This window comes from Coregonus clupeaformis, chromosome 15, assembly GCF_020615455.1.
Source record: "Coregonus clupeaformis isolate EN_2021a chromosome 15, ASM2061545v1, whole genome shotgun sequence".
Lineage (NCBI taxonomy): Eukaryota > Metazoa > Chordata > Actinopteri > Salmoniformes > Salmonidae > Coregonus > Coregonus clupeaformis.
The window spans coordinates 18,913,279-18,934,208 of NC_059206.1; the positions used below are offsets into that span (position 1 = coordinate 18,913,279).

Consider the following 20,930-nt stretch of genomic DNA (forward strand, 5'->3'; position numbering starts at 1 on the left):
AGTGGCATGGCTCATGTACAACTGAAAGCAATAAAAAGGGACCACAATATTGTTAATGTTACAAAGGTTTATTTGAATGACACCACCTGCAATTTGGCAATGAGTTCCCCTCATATTAAGTTTACAAAACATCTGTAAACATTAAAGTGAACAGGATTGGCTTTCCATGTTCAGGCTGCAGATCTTTTAAAGAAAGGTTCATGCTACAAGCACTCCAATCTAAAACATCAATCCTCCATCGCTGCTCATAATCAGATTCCCATACTTCTCCCATACCTCTTGGGATCATTTTGGGCCATTCAGTACCGATTCCTCATACTTTAATTCCTCAATTTCTTCCCTTACCCTTGCCTGTTCTTGTGTCTGGCTAAAAAATGTCAGGCTTCATATGGTTGATGTTCCTCTATTTCAATACAAACATCTTTATCTCTGTTATAGAAAGACAAAAGTATAGTAATAAGGGGTCTGTTTGTTTGGCACAGACAGTTTGTCCAGTGAAAGCACCCTGTGGGTTGGTTGTTAGAGCAGAGAGAACTGCACGGTTACAGTAGCTAATACAAATAAAAAGAAAGCAAAAACACCACCCACTCCCACCCAACTTAGAGAAATCACATGTAAAATCTGTATTGTAGTTAACATAGGAACACTTGAATAGGCTTGTTCTGTAAAGGCTTGAATATGGCCCATTGCTGGTTTTATTTCAAACTGTTTTGTTTCACATTTAGGGCCACATTTAAAGTGGGATTTCCTGATGATGGTTCTTTCCAGGCCCACACTTGTCTCCTCTGTCCTCACTGGGTAATTGTTGTGCAAATGTGGCATTATTCAAAGTCACCCCAAGATTGAGGATGAGGAGGGCTGTGTCTGTCTGTCTCTGTCTGTCTGTCTGGAGCCCCACAGAGAAGGGAAGACAAACATGAGAGCGGTAGCCTGGTCCCAGATCTGTTTGTGCTGTCTTGCTAACTTCAGATGGTCTTTGTAACGCCAGGTTTGATCTTGGACCAGGCTCTGACTTTGTTTGAAGCATGAGGATTTGGAGAAGCCCGGTCAGTCAGTTCTGTCTTGAGCTGTATGCTCTGTCCTCTGGGATGAACTATTGCCCTTTTCACACTGTTGTGCCCACCCGAAACAAACAGTGCTGGCTCTGACATATTCTTTTCACATGTCCTTTCCAGCACGGTTCAAACAACTATGGTGGATGCATAACCAGGCCAGCACAATGCAGCTCGGTTCGGCTTGGCTCAGCTCAGTAGTGTGAATCAACCCTATGTATCAGGCAGACGGCCCAGTGGACCATCAGCAGGACCCAGTAGCCTATACTTCTCCTCCAAAGAGGACTCAGGCGCGCCGCCCTGCAGGTGGACGAGAGGTTTAGTCTGTAGGAGCACAGTGGCTGCGGCTTGGCCCTGGCTCTGGTACTGGCTATCCTCCTGATTCCTCCGGTTGTAGATGTTGATCCTGTGCTCCAGCTCTGGGCTGGCCTTGGCTGAGCCGGCAGGGCTGGGAAGCTTCAGGTTAACTGGGTCCACCAGGCCTTTCTGGGCCAGACAGGAGTCCTCAGACAGGGAGGAGAGCAGCTCCTGGACTACCACGCTGGGGTCCCGTGGGAGGGGAGGCTGGGCTGAGGTCAGACCCAGGCCCATAGGGCTGCAGTATGGCGGGGGGAAGCAGCGCTGGCCCTGGGTGTTGTAGTGCTCGGTGTTAAAGTCCCTGTCCGGTGTCTGCTTCTGGGACTTATAGTCCAGATAGGGCCCACGGGCCTTGGTATGGGAATTGTAGTTCCTAGCCTGGGTGTGGTAGTCCCTGGCCATGGTGCTGCTGCTGCAGTCCGTAGTAGACGAGCCCAGGGTGTGGCTGCTCAGGCTATGGGGGCGGGCCGTCAGACTGCCGCTGGACCGTGATATGCTGGTGGAGGTGTCACTCACATTCACGGAGCTGCCCATTCGCTCCACGCCCAGCAGAGGGTTGTTGTGAGCGGGGTAATGGGTCTTAGGGAGGTGGACGTCGATGGCTGCTGTGGTGATGACACGAGGACCCCCCATGTCTGAAATGACACATCATCCAGTACATCAGACTGGGGAAGATAGGTATACAGCAGAGGTGCCTCATATACATTACCAGCTACACTTTACCCAAGATCCACTAAGTCACTCACCACTACTTGGTTCACTGTAGTACTGGCTGATATAGTTGTTCATGTCGTCATGATGGACAACAGGATCTGGATAACAGATAAAGAAACATGATGAGGTTAAAGACCCAATCTGTATGATTTCTTTGTACATAAAATATACAGTATGTTCAATGCACTGTAAACACAATGCAAAGCAATCCCTAGATTTGGGAACAGTACATTTCACTTTTAGGTGGGACATCTGACATCTTATCTATCTATCCAAGTCTACAGGTGCTTTACCGACGTAACCATGGTTTCCAAATCACACCAAGATGGTGTTGTGAGGTTCAAGTGCAGTAGTGAATGTGAGATCAACCAGACTTTGATATAGAGTTCTCTTTGTGTCCTCAGCCAGCCAGCTAGGGCCTCAGTGGTGAATGGTTCTGCCCTGATCTGCTCTTCTGTGTTCGCTTGATTGGGCCTGAGCTCTGTGTTTGTCCGCTGAGTGGTGCCCAAAGTACCCTGAGTGCCTGGGCCGCTCCCCCAGGACCACAGCAGACTCTGACGGGTAATTTCATTTATTTTTCAGCCTAAAATATTAATCCGAGGGAGGGAGGGCCACCCCTGGAGAGGAAGCATTGCACTCACTAAAACATGACCAAGACAATCACTCTGTGATTAATAACACATGAGGATGAGGTCTCAGGGAGAAAGAAAGAAAGAAAGAAAGAAAGAAAGAAAGAGAAAGAAAGAAAGAAAGAAAGAAAGAAAGAAAGAAAGAAAGAAAGAAAGAAAGGATGGACAACATGAAGGCCCCCACTCACTCTCTTTCACTCTCTGTCTCTCCCCCTCCCTCTCTCTCTCTCTCTCTTTCCCTCTCTCTCTGTCTTTCCCTCTCTCTCCGTGTTTCTTTCTCTCTCTCTCTCTCTCTCTCTCTCTCTCTCTCTCTCTCTCTCTCTCTCTCTCTCTCTCTCTCTCTCTCTCTCTAATAGTAAGGCTACCATCCATCTATGAATAATAATAATATGCCATTTAGCAGACGCTTTTATCCAAAGCGACTTACAGTCATGCGTGCATACATTTTTTGTGTATGGGTGGTCCCGGGGATCGAACCCACTACCTTGGCGTTACAAGTGCCATGCTCTACCAGCTGAGCTACAGAGGACCACAAGTAGTGGGGCTGACATAATTTAGGTCATTTAGTTTTGTTTAAATCAATAAGCATGTGCAATACTTTATGTGATGATCTGTAGATAGCAGAGCCATAGTCACACAGCTCTGCTACCTTTAAAGAATACGTTTTATTTTTTACAACCAAATCTATTTTTGTTGTACAGTAAATGGCATGTTATAGAAGGGTCCAAACACCTTTATTTAATTTCACGTTTTTGAGAAACTTACCCCAGACAGCCAATCACGTCCTCATCCTCGTTGTGTAGTATAGGGGCCCCGAAAAACCTTGAACAAAGGCTCCAAAAACAAATACGTCCTTTTTGCTCTCAGTATAGTGATGCAGGTCTTTAGATGTTGTACACATGAAATTGTTGTATCACGAACTTTATCCGCAACGTTACTTTCCCTTTTGCGCGACTCAAGCTGTTTCCCCTAACCAGCTGTTCTATTCTCTGTGTAGCCTGCTGCTACAGGTAACTGCCAAAATAAAGGAAATGCCAACATAGTGTCTTAATAGGGCGCTGGGCCACTACGAGCCGCCAGAGAAGCTTCAATGCACCTTGGCATAGATTCTACAAGTGTCTGGAACTTCCTGTGTGGAAGCACCCCATGCTTTCAGTATACTTTGTATCCCTCATTTACTCAAGTATTTCTTTTATTTTGGCAGTTACCTGTAGAATGGACAGAGAGGTATCGCTCGAGTCACAACAAAATGGAATATAACGTTGCAGATAAAGTTCAGAATGACACAATTTAATGTGTACAACATCTAAAGACCTGCATCACTACTCTGAGAGCTTTGCCGTTTTTAAAAGGACATATTTGTTTTTGGAGCCTTTGTTCATACTTTTTGGGGTCCCCATACTACACAACGAGGATGAGGAAGTGATTTGCTGTCTGGGGTAAGTTTCTCATAAACACGTGAAATCACAAAAAAGGTGTTTGAACCCTTCTATAACATTCCATTTACATCAAAAATAGAGATTTGGTTGTAAAAAATAAAACGTATCCTTTAAGTGAGGTATTCACATTGGATTTTGGTCCTGCCATTGAAATATAACTCGATTTTAAGAAATGTATTTTTCTTTGCCCTCTTCCCCCAGCAGTACAACAAATATGTGAACTTCCAAGAAGTTGATCTGAAAGAAATTCAAGTACTGTGCTATTCACCCACAACTCTTTGTGGTCAATTTTGTATGTTCCTCAAAATCTACAGCTGCTCTCTTGAGAAGTGACAAAACCACAAATCCCTCGTGACCAATAGACAAAATGATGCTAACCTTTTCTACCTCCTTTTGAAACTAGCTTAGTTTTCAACAAGGAAATAGACTTAGCAGTAGAGTGCCTCAATAAGAATGAATGACACTTTGATGGCATCCCTCGGGCGAGAGAAGGAGAGAGAGAGAGGGGGGAGAGAGAGAGAGAGGTGAGGAGTCCTAACCCAGTCCACGGTCTGCCCTTGCAGGCCTGCCTGAAGCCTAAGTGCTCCTCCTGTCCCAATGGCTCGTCCATGTTCTGGAGAAAAAAAACACGCTTGTTCCTAAGAGCCAGATTTCCCACAATCCCCTGGGGGGGGGGTGTGGCATCTCCTGGTGCCCTATTGTGGTTTCCAGGTGAAGAGGAACAGATGTTCACAGTGGCCCACTCTCTCCTCAGACCTCAGAACAAGGCCCAATGCACAGAGCACTCTGTACCTGAAACAGCCTGGCTGAGGTGGTGTGTGTGTGTGCGTGCATGTGTGTGTGTGTGTGTGCATGCATGTATGTTTGTGTGAGTGCATGTGCATGCCTGCATGTGTGTGTGCGCCTGCGTGCATGCTTGCTTGCTTGTGAGTGTGTGCGTGTGTGTGTGTGTCTGTGTGTGACGTGCCGTTAGGAGAACATGCTTGTTGTCCCCAGGTTTCAGCACATCCTAAAAGCTTTTCTGCCCTTTTATTGATACTGCACTGCCTTCGGTCAGAGGTGTGGTGTGTGTGTTGTGTGTTGTGTGTGTGTGTGCGTGCCTTGCCTGCGGTCAGAGGGGTGTTGTGAGCTAACGTCAGTGTTTTAAGAGGCTAGGGCCTGGAGACTAGCTCAGGGCTACTGCTGCTAGATTAGCTTGACATTGCTCCGGCACCCCATTCACCTGATGTTACATCGGTTGGGACTTTTTGTTCCACATAATTATGTACATACTTTATGTACAAACCTCTCTCCTGGTTGTGTCAGGATGCCTTTTCAACCAAACAGACCAATGTAGAACTTAGTCAAGTTCATTCTGTTTTTGGTCTGTGGTGAAGTAATTCATAATTAGGATTTACAGATTTTGTCCGTTCCTTTTCTAGTCTGCCTCTTGGAACAGCAGTATTCATCAGACTCATTATCATTATTGGTCCAGAATATAGCAATACCCAAGAAGAATATCAAAAATAGCTATTTTAGCTCATGGTCTGAGGATTATGGTATGGAGTATTACATATACCTTTATAGTTAGGGACAGAATTTGGGACAAACTCTGGGCCCTAGTTTCCCTGGATGTGACATACACTACATGACCAAAAGTATGTGGACACCTGCTCGTCGAACATCTCATTCCAAAATCATGGGCATTAATATGGAGTTGGTCCCCCTTTTGCTGCTAAAACAGCCTCCACTCTTCTGGGAAGGCTTTCCACTGCGGGGACTTGCTTCCATTCAGCCACAAGAGTGTTAGTGAGGTCGGGCACTGATTTTGGGCGATTAGGGCTGGCTCGCAGTCGGCGTTCCAATTCATCCCAAAGGTGTTCGATGGGGTTGAGGTCAGGGCTCTGTGCAGGCCAGTCAAGTTCTTCTACACCAATCTCGACAAACCATTTCTGTATGGAACTCGCTTTATACACGGGGGCATTGTCATGCTGAAATAGGAAAGGGCCTTCCCCAAACTGTTGCCATAAAGTTGGAAGCAGAGAATTGTCTAGAATGTCATTGTATTCTATAGCGTTAAGATTTCCCTTCACTGGAACTAAGGGGCCTAGCCCGAACCATGAAAAACAGCCCCAGACCATTACTCCTCCTCCACCAAACTTTACAGTTGGCTCTATGCTTTCGGACAGGAGCGTTCTCCTGGCATCCGCCAAACCCAGATTCTTCCGTTGGACTGCCAGATGGTGAAGCATGATTCATCACTCCAGAGAATGTGTTTCCACTGCTCCAGAGTCCAATGGTGGCGAGCTTTACACTATTCCAGCCAACGCTTGGCATTGCGTATGGTGCGGCTGCTCGGCCATGGAAACCCATTTCATGAAGCTCCCGAGTGAGTGTTGCAACCAAGGACAGACGTTTTTACGCGCTGCGCGCCTCAGCACTCAGCGGTCCCACTCTGTGAGCTTGTGTGGCCTACCACTTCGCAGCTGAGCCGTTGTTGCTCCTAGACGTTTCCACTTCACAATAACATCACTTACAGTTGAACGGGGCAGCTCTAGCAAAGCAGAAATTTGACGATCTGACTTGTTGGAAAGGTGGCATCCTATCACGTTACCACGTTGAAAGTCACTGAGCTCTTCAGTAAGGCCATTCTACTGCCAGTGTTTGTCTATGGAGATTGCATGGTAGTGTGCTCGTTTTTATACACCTGTCAGCAACTGGTGTGGCTGAAATAGCCGAATCCACTAATTTGAAGGGGTGTCCACATACTGCTGTATATATAGTGTTGATTATAGGTACAGTATAGGTGACTGTACCTCCTGGGGTCTCCCTGAGGTCTCCATGTCCCTCGTCGTCAGACTCCCCGGGGCCCCGGCCCTCCACCACCTGGTAGCTGCTCCTCTGTTTGCCCCACACATGGTGGATCTGCATAGCAGCCTCCTGCTCTGCAGCCAGGTCCAAGTCCTGCTGGGCCAGGTGGGCCCGGAGCTGTCTGATCTCAAACTGAGAGGGCAGGGGAGAAGGGGGAGGGAGGGAGGGAGGGGGGGGAGAAGGGGGAGGGAGGGAGGGGGGAGAGAGAGGGGGAGAAAGGGGGGGAGAGAGAGACAGAGAGAGAGAGTTGGTCTGGAGAAAGGCACACACACATGTATTCTTCTAGCTGAAATCTTGGTTTATTGATGTAACAATATTACAGTGTTGACTAACCTAACCTTTTAGTCCCAGATAGGCCCTTTCAGCATGATCCCAGGCATTCTGCAGGCTAAGTGGTTATATTACTAGCTATAGGATCAATGCTTTCACTGGGGTTTCCTCTGGCCTGATGGCTCATATTGACAAACAGCCAGTCAGATTACACATGAACTGTTTGTTTCCAGCATTACACTGAGTATCCCATCATTTCTGGACTGTTTTGTACAACAACATGTTTCCATTGATGTACAGTTATGGCTTCTCCCTGTATTGATCTTGGGGCCTTGAGCCTTTGAATGAAATGTAGTCCTTTAGTTCAACTGACTAGAGGAGTGCAGTCATTAATCAATAAATCAAATGTATTTATAAATCCCTTTTTAAATCAGCAGTAGAAGCACAGTAGCTAGGAAAAACTCCCTAGAAAGGCAGGAACCTAGGAAGAAACCTAGAGAGGAACCAGGCTCTGAGGGGTGGCCAGTCCTCTTCTGGCTGTGCCGGGTGGAGATTATAAGAGTACATGGCCATTAAGGCCAGATTGTTCTTCAAGATGTTCAAACGTTCATAGGTGACCAGTGACAGTGATAAAAAATAATAACATGGAAAATGTTTGTTGTTTTCATCTATATGGGAAACATCTTTCCAAATGTATTTTACTGTATTATGTTGCGTGCTTATGAGTATTGTGGGTTCATAATATCAGAAAATCAACTTCTTGAGCCTGTTTTTTACTGATTTGCAAATCATTGAATATTGTAACAACAATTTGAAGGAAACACTACATCATCTCTGATGTCTGTTGAAAATGCATAGGCAACACATTGAACTCTTCTGTGAAGTGTTACTGCCCCCCGCTGGTAGCAATTGTAATTGCAGCCTCTGGAAATCTGAAATAGCCTCAACCACATCCCTTTTTATTTTTTTAAATGTCACCTTTATTTAACCAGGTAAGCCAGTTGAGAACAGGTTCTCATTTACAACTGCGACCTGGCCAAGATAAAGCAAAGCAGTGCAATAAAAACAACACAGAGTTACATATGGGGTAAAAAAACATAAAGTCAAAAATACAACAGAAAATATATATACAGTGTGTGCAAATGTAGCAAGTTATAGAGGTAAGGCAATAAATAGGCTATAGTGCAAAAATAATTACAATAGTATTAACACTGGAATGCTAGATGTGCAAGAGATTATGTGCAAATAGAGATACTGGGGTGCAAAAGAGCAAAATAAATAACAATATAGGGATGAGGTAGTTGGGTGGGCTAATTTCAGATGGGCTGTGTACAGGTGCAGTGATCAGTAAGGTGCTCTGACAACTGATGCTTAAAGTTAGTGAGGGAGATAAGTGTCTCCAGCTTCAGAGATTTTTGCAATTCGTTCCAGTCATTGACAGCAGAGAACTGGAAGGAATGGCGGCCAAAGGAGGTGTTGGCTTTGGGAATGACCAGTGAGATATACCTGCTGGAGCGCAGACTACGGGTGGGTACTGCTATGGTGACCAATGAGCTAAGATAAGGCGGGGATTTGCCTAGCAGTGATTTATAGATGGCCTGGAGCCAGTGGGTTTGACGACGAACATGTAGTGAGGACCAGCCAACAAGAGCGTACAGGTCACAGTGGTGGGTAGTGTATGGGGCTTTGGAGACAAAACGGATGGCACTGTGATAGACTACATCCAATTTGCTGAGTAGAGTGTTGGAGGCTATTTTGTAAATGACATCGCCGAAGTCAAGGATCGGTAGGATAGTCAGTTTTACGAGGGCATGTTTGGCAGCATGAGTGAAGGAGGCTTTGTTGCGAAATAGGAAGCCGATTCTAGATTTAACTTTGGATTGGAGATTCTTTATGTGAGTCTGGAAGGAGAGTTTACAGTCTAACCAGACACCTAGGTATTTGTAGTTGTCCACATACTCTAGGTCAGACCCGTCGAGAGTGGTGATTCTAGTCGGGTGGGCGGGTGCCAACAGCGTTCGATTGAAAAGCATGCATTTAGTTTTACTAGTGTTTAAGAGCAGTTGGAGGCTACTGAAGGAGTGTTGTATGGCATTGAAGCTCGTTTGGAGGTTTGTTAACACAGTGTCCAATGAAGGGCCAGATGTATACAAAATGGTGTCGTCTGCGTAGAGGTGGATCTGAGAGTCACCAGCAGCAAGAGCGACATCATTGATATACACGGAGAAAAGTGTCGGCCCAAGAATTGAACCCTGTGGCACCCCCATAGAGACTGCCATAGGTCCAGACAACAGGCCCTCCGATTTGACACACTGAACTCTATCTGAGAAGTAGTTGGTGAACCAGGCGAGGCAGTCATTTGAGAAACCAAGGCTATTTAGTCTGCCAATAAGAATGCGGTGGTTGACAGAGTCGAAAGCCTTGGCCAGGTCGATGAAGACTGCTGCACAGTACTGTCTATTATCAATCGCGGTTATAATATCGTTTAGGACCTTGAGCGTGGCTGAAGTGCACCCATGACCAGCTCGGAAACCGGATTGCATAGCGGAGAAGGTACGGTGGTATTCGAAATGGTCGGTGATCTGTTTGTTAACTTGGCTTTCAAATACTTTCGAAAGGCAGGGCAGGATGGATATAGGTCTGTAGCAGTTTGGATCTAGAGTGTCACCCCCTTTGAAGAGGGGGATGACCGCGGCAGCTTTCCAATCTCTGTGGATCTCAGACGTTATGAAAGAGAGGTTGAACAGACTAGTAATAGGGGTTGCGACAATTTCGGCGGCTAGTTTTAGAAAGAAAGGGTCCAGATTGTCTAGCCCAGCTGATTTGTAGGGGTCCAGATTTTGCAGCGCTTTCAAAACATCAGCTGTCTGAATTTGTGTGAAGGAGAAGCGGGGGGGGCATGGGCAAGTTGCAGCGGAGGGTGCAGAGTTGGTGGCCGGGGTAGTGGTAGCCAGATGGAAAGCATGGCCAGCTGTAGCAAAATGCTTGTTGAAATTCTCAATTATTGTAGATTTATCGGTGGTGATAGTGTTTCCTAGCCTCAGTGCAGTGGGCAACTGGGAGGAAGTGCTCTTATTCTCCATGGACTTTACAGTGTCCCAAAACTTTTTGGAGTTAGTGCTACAGGACGCAAATTTCTGTTTGAAAAAGTTAGCCTTTGCTTTCCTGACTGCTTGTGTATATTGGTTCCTAACTTCCCTGAAAAGTTGCATATCGCGGGGGCTATTTGATGCTAATGCAGTACGCCACAGGATGTTTTTGTGCTGGTCAAGGGCAGTCAAGTCTGAGGAGAACCAGGGGCTATATCGGTTCTTAGTTCTGTATTTTTTGAATGGGGCATGTTTATTTAAGATTGAGAGGAAATTACTTTTAAGGAACAACCAGGCATCCTCTACTGACGGAATGAGATCTATATCCATCCAGGATACCTAACCCTAACCCTAGCTTCAGGTCCACATCCTGGTTCAACTTTAAACCTAACCCTCAACCACAACCCTAACCCTAGCTTCATGTTTGCCTCCCGGTTCAACCTTAACCCTCAACCCTAACCCTAGCATCATGTCCACATCCTGGTTCAACCCTAACCCTAGGGTCAACCACAACCCTAACGCTAATACTACCTTCATGTCCACATCCCAGTTCAACCCTAACCCTAGGGTCAACCACAACCCTAACCCTAATCCTACCTTCATGTCCACATCCCGGTTCAACCCTAACCCTAGCCGTAACCACAGCCCAAACCCTAATCCTACCTTCATGTCCACATCCCGGTTCAACCCTAACCCTAGCCGTAACCACAGCCCAAACCCTAATCCTACCTTCATGTCCACATCCCGGTTCAACCCTAACCCTAAGCTCCACCACAGCCCTAACACTAATCCTACCTTAATGTCCACATCCCGGTTCAACCCTAACCCTGGCCGTAACCACAGCCCTAACCCTAATCCTACCTTCATTTCCACATCCCGGTTCAACCCTAACCCTATCCTTAACCACAGCCCTAACCCTAATCCTACCTTAATGTTCAAATCCTGGTTCAACCTTAGCCCTAGCCTCAACCGCAACCCTAACCCTAGCCCTAGCTTCAACCCTAGCCTCAACGCTATCTGTGAGGTGATGGTGGTGGGACTTACAGCCTGTTCCTGGCAGATCTGTGTGAGTCGTTCCAGCTGCTCCTCCCTGACAGCCTTGGTCTTCTCACACTGCAGGATCTCCAGCTCCATCTCTACCTTCACCTGTAACACATAGGCTGAGAGAGGGAGGATACAGATAGAGAGGGGAAGAGACAGATAGAGAGAGGGAAGAGACAGATAGAGAGAGAGAAGAGACAGATAGAGAGAGAGAAGAGACAGATAGAGAGAGAGAAGAGACAGATAGAGAGAGAGAAGAGACAGATAGAGAGAGAGAAGAGACAGATAGAGAGAGAGAAGAGACAGATAGAGAGAGAGGGAAGAGACAGATAGAGAGAGAGGGAAGAGACAGATAGAGAGAGAGGGAAGAGACAGATAGAGAGAGAAGAGACAGATAGAGAGAGAAAAGACAGATGGAGAGAGAAGAGACAGATAGAGAGAGGGAAGAGACAGATAGAGAGAAGAGACAGATAGAGAGAGAGGGAAGAGACAGATAGAGAGAGAGAAGAGACAGATAGAGAGAGAGGGGAGAGACAGATAGAGAGAGAGGGAAGAGACAGATAGAGAGAGAGGGAAGAGACAGATAGAGAGAGAAAAGACAGATAGAGAGAGAAAAGACAGATAGAGAGAGGGAAGAGACAGAGAGAGAAGAGACAGATAGAGGGAGAAGAGACAAATAGAGAGAGGGAAGAGACAGATAGAGAGAGAAGAGACAAATAGAGAGAGGGAAGAGATAAATAGAGAGAGAGAAGAGACAGATAGAGGGAAGAGAGAGAAGAGACAGATAGAGAGAGAGGGAAGAGACAGATAGAGAGAGAAGAGACAGATAGAGAGAAGATACAGATAGAGAGAGAAGAGACAGATAGAGAGGGAAGAGAGATAGAGAGAGAGAAGAGACATATAGAGAGAGAGGAGACAGATAGAGACAGATAGAGAGATAGAGAGAGGGAAGAGACAGATAGAGAGAGGGAAGAGACAGATAGAGACAGATAGAGAGAGAGAAGAGACAGATAGAGAGAGAGAAGAGACAGATAGAGAGAGAGAGAGAAGAGACATAGAGAGAGAGAGAGAAGAGACAGATAGAGAGAGAAAAGACAGATAGAGAGAAGAGACAGATAGAGAGAGGGAAGAGACAGATAGAGAGAAGAGACAGATAGAGAGAGAATAGACAGATAGAGAGAGGGAAGAGACAGATAGAGAGAGAGAAGAGACAGAAAGAGAGAGACGAGATAGGGGAGGGAGAGAGAAAGGGATTAGACCATATCTTCACTCAAAACCAAACACATGCACACACAGCCTGGCCTCAGAGCCATACGAAACATACTATACGTATTTCTGAGGACCTCCAATACGTATGATATATACGCACACAAGACACAGAAGTCCACATGCTCTGGTATTGACTTCAGCTGAGTCATATTCCCTCTTCTGTTCTACACAGTGACCTTAGTGCACATCTCCTCTTCTGCTACGGCTGATTTTCCTGTTTAGGGCCAGATTACTAGGCCATACAGACTGGGACTTTTTTTGTGTAGCAGCAGAGTGAATAACCAAGGCCTCTACAGACCTACTAGTGAACTACTGACAGCAGGCAGTGCCTGCAGCCATCTCTCTCCAGCAGCTCTGCTCTGCTCTCCCATAGCCTATTAATAGAGCTGTTGATGTGAACATGCAGGGACAGGGAGGGAGACACCAGAGGGGGCAGGCCGGAACAGCACAGCAGAACGCATGGGGAGGGAGAGCAGAGGGGGGAGGAAGAAACAGCGGAACTCAGGGCTGGGGAGGGAGGGGGAGAGCAGAGGGGGGAGACAGGCACAGCAGAACTCATACTCAACAAGGGGAGCAGAGCAGAGGGGGCAGGCAGGCACAGCCAAATTCACATTCACCAAGGGGAAGCTGAAGTGGGGGATTATTAGCTGCCCAATTTGTGCATGGCTATAATAAGCATGTCAAAGACGGCTGGTGTACTGTGTGTGTGCGTGTGTGACTGCTGACAGCTGCTGGCATGGCAGGACATGCCGAGCAGCAGTGTAATTCGCACCATGGTTGATTCCACAGCACCTCCGTCACAAGAGCCTGTTCCACTCTCACCTCTCCTCTCAGCTCAGGCCAAGTGCAAAGCCCCTGGCCTCCACACCTCTCTCTCTCTCTCTCTCTCTCTCCATCTCTTTCTCTCCCCCTCCCTCTATTTCTGTCTCTCTCTCTCGCTCTCTCTCGCTCTCTCTCTCTCAATTCAATTTCAATTCAATTTAAGGGCTTTATTGGCATGGGAAACGTGTGTTCTCTCTCTCTCTCTCTCTCTCTCTCTCCATCCATCTATCTGATACTTTTTTAGTGAGAGACGAAAGGAAAGAATGTATTCTATCTTATTACTTTTCTTGGTGTGTAATCGATGTTGCTCTCGACTCTCCAGCACTTACTGTATTGGTGCGAGTTTGATTTTCTTGCTAAGCGTGGCTGGCTGCCTAACTACCCAACTCAATCACTCAAACACATCTAAACAAACAGGTTGAAGAAAATCAGGGGCTCATGCCCTGGAGACAGATACTCTGAATGAATGTGAAGTACTAAGTTGTTCTCTAAAGTGATTGCATTGTTTTGTTGATGATTGTATTGCTGCAGAATTAATCAATGCTGTTGGGCGTTTCGTCTGTTGACGTCTAAAAACGACTTAACATGCTTTAGATGTACCGCATTATGATTACTGCACCATTTTCTGATATGACTAGTGTTGGATTTTAACTTACTTTCTCAAAATGCTAATATCGGATTTAGCATCAAAGCAGAGCTGATAAATTAGTTAATTTCACCTGGATTGGCAATAATACTAGTACAAACTATATGTACAGTATTTCAGATTCTATGTAGCTCTTAAACTGAGTGTACGAAAACATTAAGGACACCTTCAAAATAGCATCAATTCATCGGGGCATGGACTGTACAAGGTGTGGAAAGCGTTCCACAGGGATACTGGCCCATGTTGACGCCAATGTTTCCCACAGTTGTGTCAAGTTGGCTGGTGGACCATTCTTGATACACACGGTAAACTGTTGAGCGTGAAAAACCCAGCAGTATTGCAGTTCTTGATGCAAACATTTTACATTGACATTTTAGTCATTTAGCAGACGCTCTTATCCAGAGCGACTTACATGAGCAATTAGGGTTAAGTGCCTTGCTCAAGGGCACATCGACAGATATTTCACCTAGTCAACTCGGGGATTAGTACCAGCGACCTTTCAGTTACTGGCACAATGCTCCTTATCACTAAGCTACCTGCCGCCCCGGTGCGCCTGGCACCTACTACCATACCCCATTCAAAGGCACTTAAATATTTTGTCTTGCCCATTCACTCTCTGAATTGCACACACACAATCCATGTCTCAATTGTCTCAAGACTTAAAAATCCTTCTTTAACCTGTCTCCTCCCCTTGATCTACACTGATTAAAGTGGATTTAACAAGTGACACCAATAAGGGATCATAGCTTTCACCTGGATTTACCTGTTCCATCTTATGTCATGGAAATTGTAGGTGTCCTTAATGTTTTGTACACTCAGGGTATGTAGGCCTATGTAGCTCTTATGTAGACTACAGAGGTCATGTACTGTATGTACACTGTTTCTGGTCTGGAGATTGGTCGATCATACATGCAGAGCTGATGGTAAAGTCATGAAAGTATACTGTCTATAGCTAGAGAGACTGAGGTCTGTAGGTTGATCATACATGCACAGCTCTCACTGAGACTGAGGGTGACCTCCTGTTAGAAATCGATCTGCATTACATTAGCATAATGTAGAACAGCCGGTATAGTCATTATCATGGCTTCTCTGAATCTGTTTAAACAGGGCTTTGGATCAATACCAGTTTAAGTAGGAGAATGGGTGGCAATTTACTCCGAGGGATGATCAATAACTATATTGTTCTGAATAGTAAATAATGTGTATAATCATGGGGAGAATGGGGTCGTGTTGTCATTGCAGGATTGATTCACCAATCGTGTATTGAATAAGCAATAGACTTTATCATCCTTAGGTGAAGTATGATATTTTCGAATTTAGCGCTAAAATAAAAAACATTTTTGTCATTATTGTCATTTAGCAGACGCTCTGATCCAGAGCGACTTACAAAGTGCATTCATCTTAAGATAGCTAGGTGAGACAACCAAGTATCACAGTCATAGTCCCTCTTGTAGAAGATCAGTCAGGTGTAATAATTAAGGACTGATAGTTGAAGTTCAAACTCATCAATTGGTACAACGTAAGGTTGTTTCATTTTGCAATAATATCTCACTAGAGCCAGTCCTAACTAACTAACCGTCCATCTAAGAGTAATACCAAGAACACTAAGGAAAGCTGTTGACTGAGAAGGACGATGACTACACCTAGGTCATGAATACTCTAGTAAGACATCCTCCAGCAGGGCTTTGACAGACAGATAGACAGACAGACAGACAGACAGGGGAGGCAGGGACACAAGGGAGCGTCTGGTCTGCTCCGTCCTCGGTCTCACCGTCGATGATTCTCTTGACCCTCCAGATGCGCAGGGTGATGATGAGGCTGATGGCGTCCCAGGGGCTGCTGGGGCCGTTGGCTACCGTGGAGGCTACCATAGGGGCCAGGGACAGCACAATGACCGCCCCATCAAACACCTGTAGGCATGAGTACACACACACAAACACAAACACACACACATCACATGCTACACTGTCACAGACTAGTCATCTTTGTCCATTCTACACAGTCATTAGAAGAGATTACATTGTCTGATGTTTATTATATGAGGACATTTGCAATGCACACAGACTTTTTGGCAGCATTTAACATTTAACAACTGTCGTGAATTGATTTATGGAAATAGTTTTTTTGTTCAATGATAAAACTCATGATTTCTCGAGGGAAAGTTACTATATTTTCATTACTTGCTATGAAGCTTGCTAAATTAATCTTACCTCTACTTTGTTCTCAATGTAGTCCCAAATCCCAAGGACGACAATCCTGAAGACAGTCTGTGAAAAGAGGGAGAGAGAGAATGGATGGAAGGGGAGGAAAAAAGCTCAATACAACCTCTCCCATGACATGCAAAACATTGTCACTCTCCTCAGGTTTCAACACATCTATAACACATTCTGAAGAGTCATTTGGATATGGACAAAAAAAGTTACAGTCTCCATTTATATACTGCTGCTGTGAATGTGGGCTTTCTTCAGCTCAAGCCTTCCTTTTCTACATGGTCACAGAAAGTAACATATCAAATCTTTGAAGGATACTTTTTATAAGTCTTTCGATCGATCAGAATGTCAGGGGAGGGTGGGAAAAGGATATTGATCCTGGACACTGTACAATGGCCCTCCTAGTTGTCTGATCTTACCTGATCCATTATGTACAGTAACACACACTAGTGTTGGGTTGGGATGGTCCTTTATTTGGAAAAGGTGGATGATAGAGTAACAATCTAATCATGCTGAAAGGGTGACAATGGAAAAGTGGCCTGTCTCATTCATCATGCAGTAGCACATTATGAAAACAACGGCTCCACTGTCAGAGAGAAGCAGAGAGGGACATTCCCTTTTTAGGGTCCTGCTCTCTGATTGGTGGATTGGAAGCAGATGGTGACCATTTAATGAGTCAATGTTCCTATAGTTACAGTAACTATAGTTTAGTTTTTAATATATAGACCTTGAATAACATTCCAATCTGACACCTTTCATCTATAGTGTCAGGGAGCAAAGGTGTTATAAGGTGTTGGGTGGATCATATGACTGTAACCCAAGCCCTAAACCTTGTTAACCTCCTCTTTAATTATTATTTAACCGGTGTGTGTGTGTGTGTGTGTGTGTGTGTGTGTGTGTGTGTGTGTGTCATTCTTACCTCAGTGAAGAAGAGTGAAAGGATGGCAAGGCTGATCCAATGGATGATGCTGGCAAATTGAACAGCATTGGCAACTGGAATAAATAACAAGAGAAGAGAAAAATGTGTATCTTAAAGGATGGTGACTCCTTTACTGCTTGGTCTTAATGGAATCGATCAAAATCTGGCAGATAAATGGTGCATAGATATGAAATGATCATGCCTTTTACCACTATTCCTCATTTCCATCTAACAGTGTTGTAAACGCTCCCTCCCCCCTCTCTTCTTCTCCTTCCCCCTCCATCGGTCCATCAGCCCATTTATCCCTCTCTGTATCTCCCTCCATTAATCCATGTGCCAACCTGTACCTCTCCATCTCCTCCAACACTAATTCCCTCCTTCCCACTCCCTCCATTTGTCTTTCCAGAGCTGGCAACAGGACAGCCAGGACAGTCAGAATCTGTGGTAATGCATCTGAAGTGACTGGTGTCCTGTAGTCCCCAGAGCAGAGCAGAGTGGAGTGGAGCGAGAATCAGCTATCAATACTGACCTGTCTCTTGGGCTGCGTCTCAAATGGCACCTTATTCCCTATATAGTGCACTACTTTTTATCAGGGCCCAAAGGGCTCTGGTCAAAAGTAGTGCAGTATGTAGGGGATAGGGTACCATTTGGGACACAACCTTGGCTTACAGCCCATAATGTAATCAATGATGACACCTGCCCAGACAGTCAGTGCTGTTGAGTAGAGACTAGTTCATAGAGTCATTTACTATCCCGGCTGGCAATGCTGTTTCTCTCTAATATGGGCCTTTCAGTCTCCTTACTTTCCTCTCTTTGGTAAGAAATGTAATCATGTTTATAAAACAGTTGTATATAAGGTTGGAACGCATGTTAATGCAGTATCATGATAATTGTCTCTATGAGCTGTATTCCCAAAACATGGGTCACAGGATCAAGGGAGCACAGGACTACCCAAGCCTAACTTTCTAGAGTCACTAGCACACAGTGTATAAGGATATTCCTTTACTGTCAATGCTAAGGATAGTTACATTGTAGATGCTTGGTGTCTATGAGGAGTTCCACGGTTAAGAAGACCACCACCAGGATGACCAGTGCCACCAGGAAACAGTTGAAGCCTGCACTGAGCAGACACACCTGCCACAAGGCTACCCTCCGACCACAGCACGGCTTCAACCAGTTAGACCTGGAGGGAGGGAGGGAAAGAGGAGAGGAGGAGATAGGGAGAGAGGAGAAAGGAGGAGGAGAGAGGGACAAGAGAGTCAGTGTTAGTACACCAAAGACAGGGAGAAAGTACTTGTATATGGAGTACTTGTATACAAGTACTTGTATATGGACACAGGTTTGTATTCACCATTTGCTTCTTCAACGATCCTACTCCAAAAACAAAAAAAAAAAAACATTGTAAAGTGGTTATCCCACTGGCTATAAGGTGAATGCACCTATTTGTAAGTCGCTCTGGATAAGAGCGTCTGCTAAATGACGTAAATGTAATGTTCCTTCTAATTGCCAGCAAGGGGTGCTATTTAACACATAACCGCATCAATGCAATGTAGTGAACCAATTTCTAAACCCAGCCTGGGTTTGGTGGGCCGGGGCAGTGGAGGGGGAAGAGAGTGAACAGAACAGAGGCTGCATTAAGACAGAAAGACACTGAGGCTCTTTGAGTTGGTGACTCGTCTCTCAGGCATATCAGTGAGAGGATTAGTAAAGCAACTATATTCAGAGGGCAATGAAGGGGTGACTGTAGATTAGAAGACTCCATATAACAGTAATGAATTTCAAGTTATTGAAAGAAAACACATGGATAAAATGTTATACATAGCTCTTTCCCAGACCCACTGTTCCCTCCCTCTATTAGCAGTGGGAGACAGACAGGAGAAACGATGCCAGAGCTCCAGCCAGAATGGAAACTTGGCAAGTCCTCTTCTACTCCTTTCACTGCTCCCCATGTACTGGGCCTGGCATAATCACACCACTTCTGTGATCATGTCTTCATTCCCTAGCATGGTGCTAATTAGAGCTAAAACAATCAGTGGCAGTGGGCAGAATCAGTGGCAGTGGAATGGAATAAAGCTCTATTTTTATCAGGGTTAGGGTCAATTCCATTTCAATCCAGTCAGGATGTAAACTGTAATTCTAATTCATTTTACTTCCTGAATTTACTGAAATTCATTGACATGAAATTGACCCCAAATCTGATTTTCATACAGTCAGGTAGGAGTTGTGTAGATTGGCCATTGGACTATTACTGATAGGACCAAGGCACGGGGCATGGGAGCAGAGCAGAGAAGAGCAGTGCTCAGGGCACTCCCCTTCACACACGCATATATTCCCAGGGTAGAGATGCTTATGTATCACGTCCTCATTTGAGGGCAACTGCTGCTGTTGTTAAGTTATTAGTAGGGAATGAGGCTTGGCTGGAATGCCTTTAGATGTTTAAATGGGGCCATTTAGTGTAAATGTTAAGCGACGTGTGGATATGAATATGCAAGTGATACTGTATGTATGAGCCTCATAATATTATGTAGGAATTGTTACATGAACTGTGTCTTACTTACTCATGCAAACGAGAACGATACACCATTTGGGTGTGTGTGTGTGCTTACAGGATGTGCCCAATTATACCACAGTGAATGATAAACAGGCATCCTCTCTGAAGTATTAATATTATTCTCCTCTATTCATTCCGACTTCATCCTGAGTAGGTTAACACGAGGCAATGAGCAAAGGACTCTTATAGCAGCTGCTGAACTGTTCCCTTCACCCCCTTCTTCTCCTCTCAGTCTCTCTCTCTCTCTGAGGGTAGTGGTAGGTACACTTGGCACAGGCAAACCCACAAGCCTGTAAACAATGCTAGGCTAATCTAATAGAGCCATAATCATGCTGTTAGCAATCATCTTTCTGGCGCTCGGTGAGGCTCGGTGGGGCTGGAGTGTGTATGGTGGGCCAGATGGTGTTGACTCTGCTCTCTCTCTCTACCGTCGGTGGCCGTGGTGCCTCAGCCAGACTCACAGGATGCAGTTACCACCATGCCAGCCTGGGCCTGGATACCTCATCTCCACGTCCCCTTATTTCCTTATCTCATCTCTGCAACGTATAGGGGACAGACAGCAGGGTGGAGTCATATGCTAGAGCTCATGTTAGAAAAGTGCCATAGATTTGACAGATCTGCTCAGATTTTTACATGTATTTCATTTATTTTTGTTGTCATTTGGCAGACGCTCTTATCCAGAGCAACTTACAGGAGCAATTAGGGTTACGTGCCTTTGTCACACTCTGGCTCCAGGACTGTGTGTTGGAGCCAGGGTGTATTTCATTTGGTGGTGTTGGGGTTGGGTGAGTTTCATTTTGTTTGTGTTTAGTGGTGATTGGTCAATGACTCCCAATCGGAGGTAACGAGTGTCAGCTGTCGGCTCGTTATCTCTGATTGGGAGCCATATTTAAATGTCTGTGTTCACCTTGTGGTTGTGGGTTTTTGTTCCATGTTTCGGTCAGTGTTACAGAGGACTTCACTATCGTCATTGGTTGTTTTTTCGTGGTTGCTTTATTTAATAAAGTCATTATGTTCACTCGCAACGCTGCGTATTGGTCCGCTTCCTCAGACGATCGTGACAGAAAAACCC

The 20,930-nt window shown here is 45.4% G+C and overlaps 1 protein-coding gene across 1 annotated transcript in view; it reads right to left on the reverse strand.

The window, feature by feature from the left end:
• Window positions 1-55: 55 nt before the first annotated feature.
• LOC121580199 (transmembrane protein 266) overlaps window positions 56-20,930 on the reverse strand; it is a 59,417-nt gene continuing 38,542 nt past the window's right edge. Inside the window, exons 4-11 of the mRNA XM_041895260.2 lie at window positions 18,336-18,490; window positions 17,308-17,381; window positions 16,389-16,445; window positions 15,950-16,088; window positions 11,445-11,560; window positions 6,987-7,173; window positions 2,156-2,221; window positions 56-2,044 (exon numbers count right to left, since the gene is read on the reverse strand). Coding sequence (XP_041751194.2) covers window positions 1,266-2,044; window positions 2,156-2,221; window positions 6,987-7,173; window positions 11,445-11,560; window positions 15,950-16,088; window positions 16,389-16,445; window positions 17,308-17,381; window positions 18,336-18,490 — 1,573 coding nt within the window. The 3' untranslated portion in view covers window positions 56-1,265. The remainder of the gene's footprint in view (window positions 2,045-2,155; window positions 2,222-6,986; window positions 7,174-11,444; window positions 11,561-15,949; window positions 16,089-16,388; window positions 16,446-17,307; window positions 17,382-18,335; window positions 18,491-20,930) is intronic.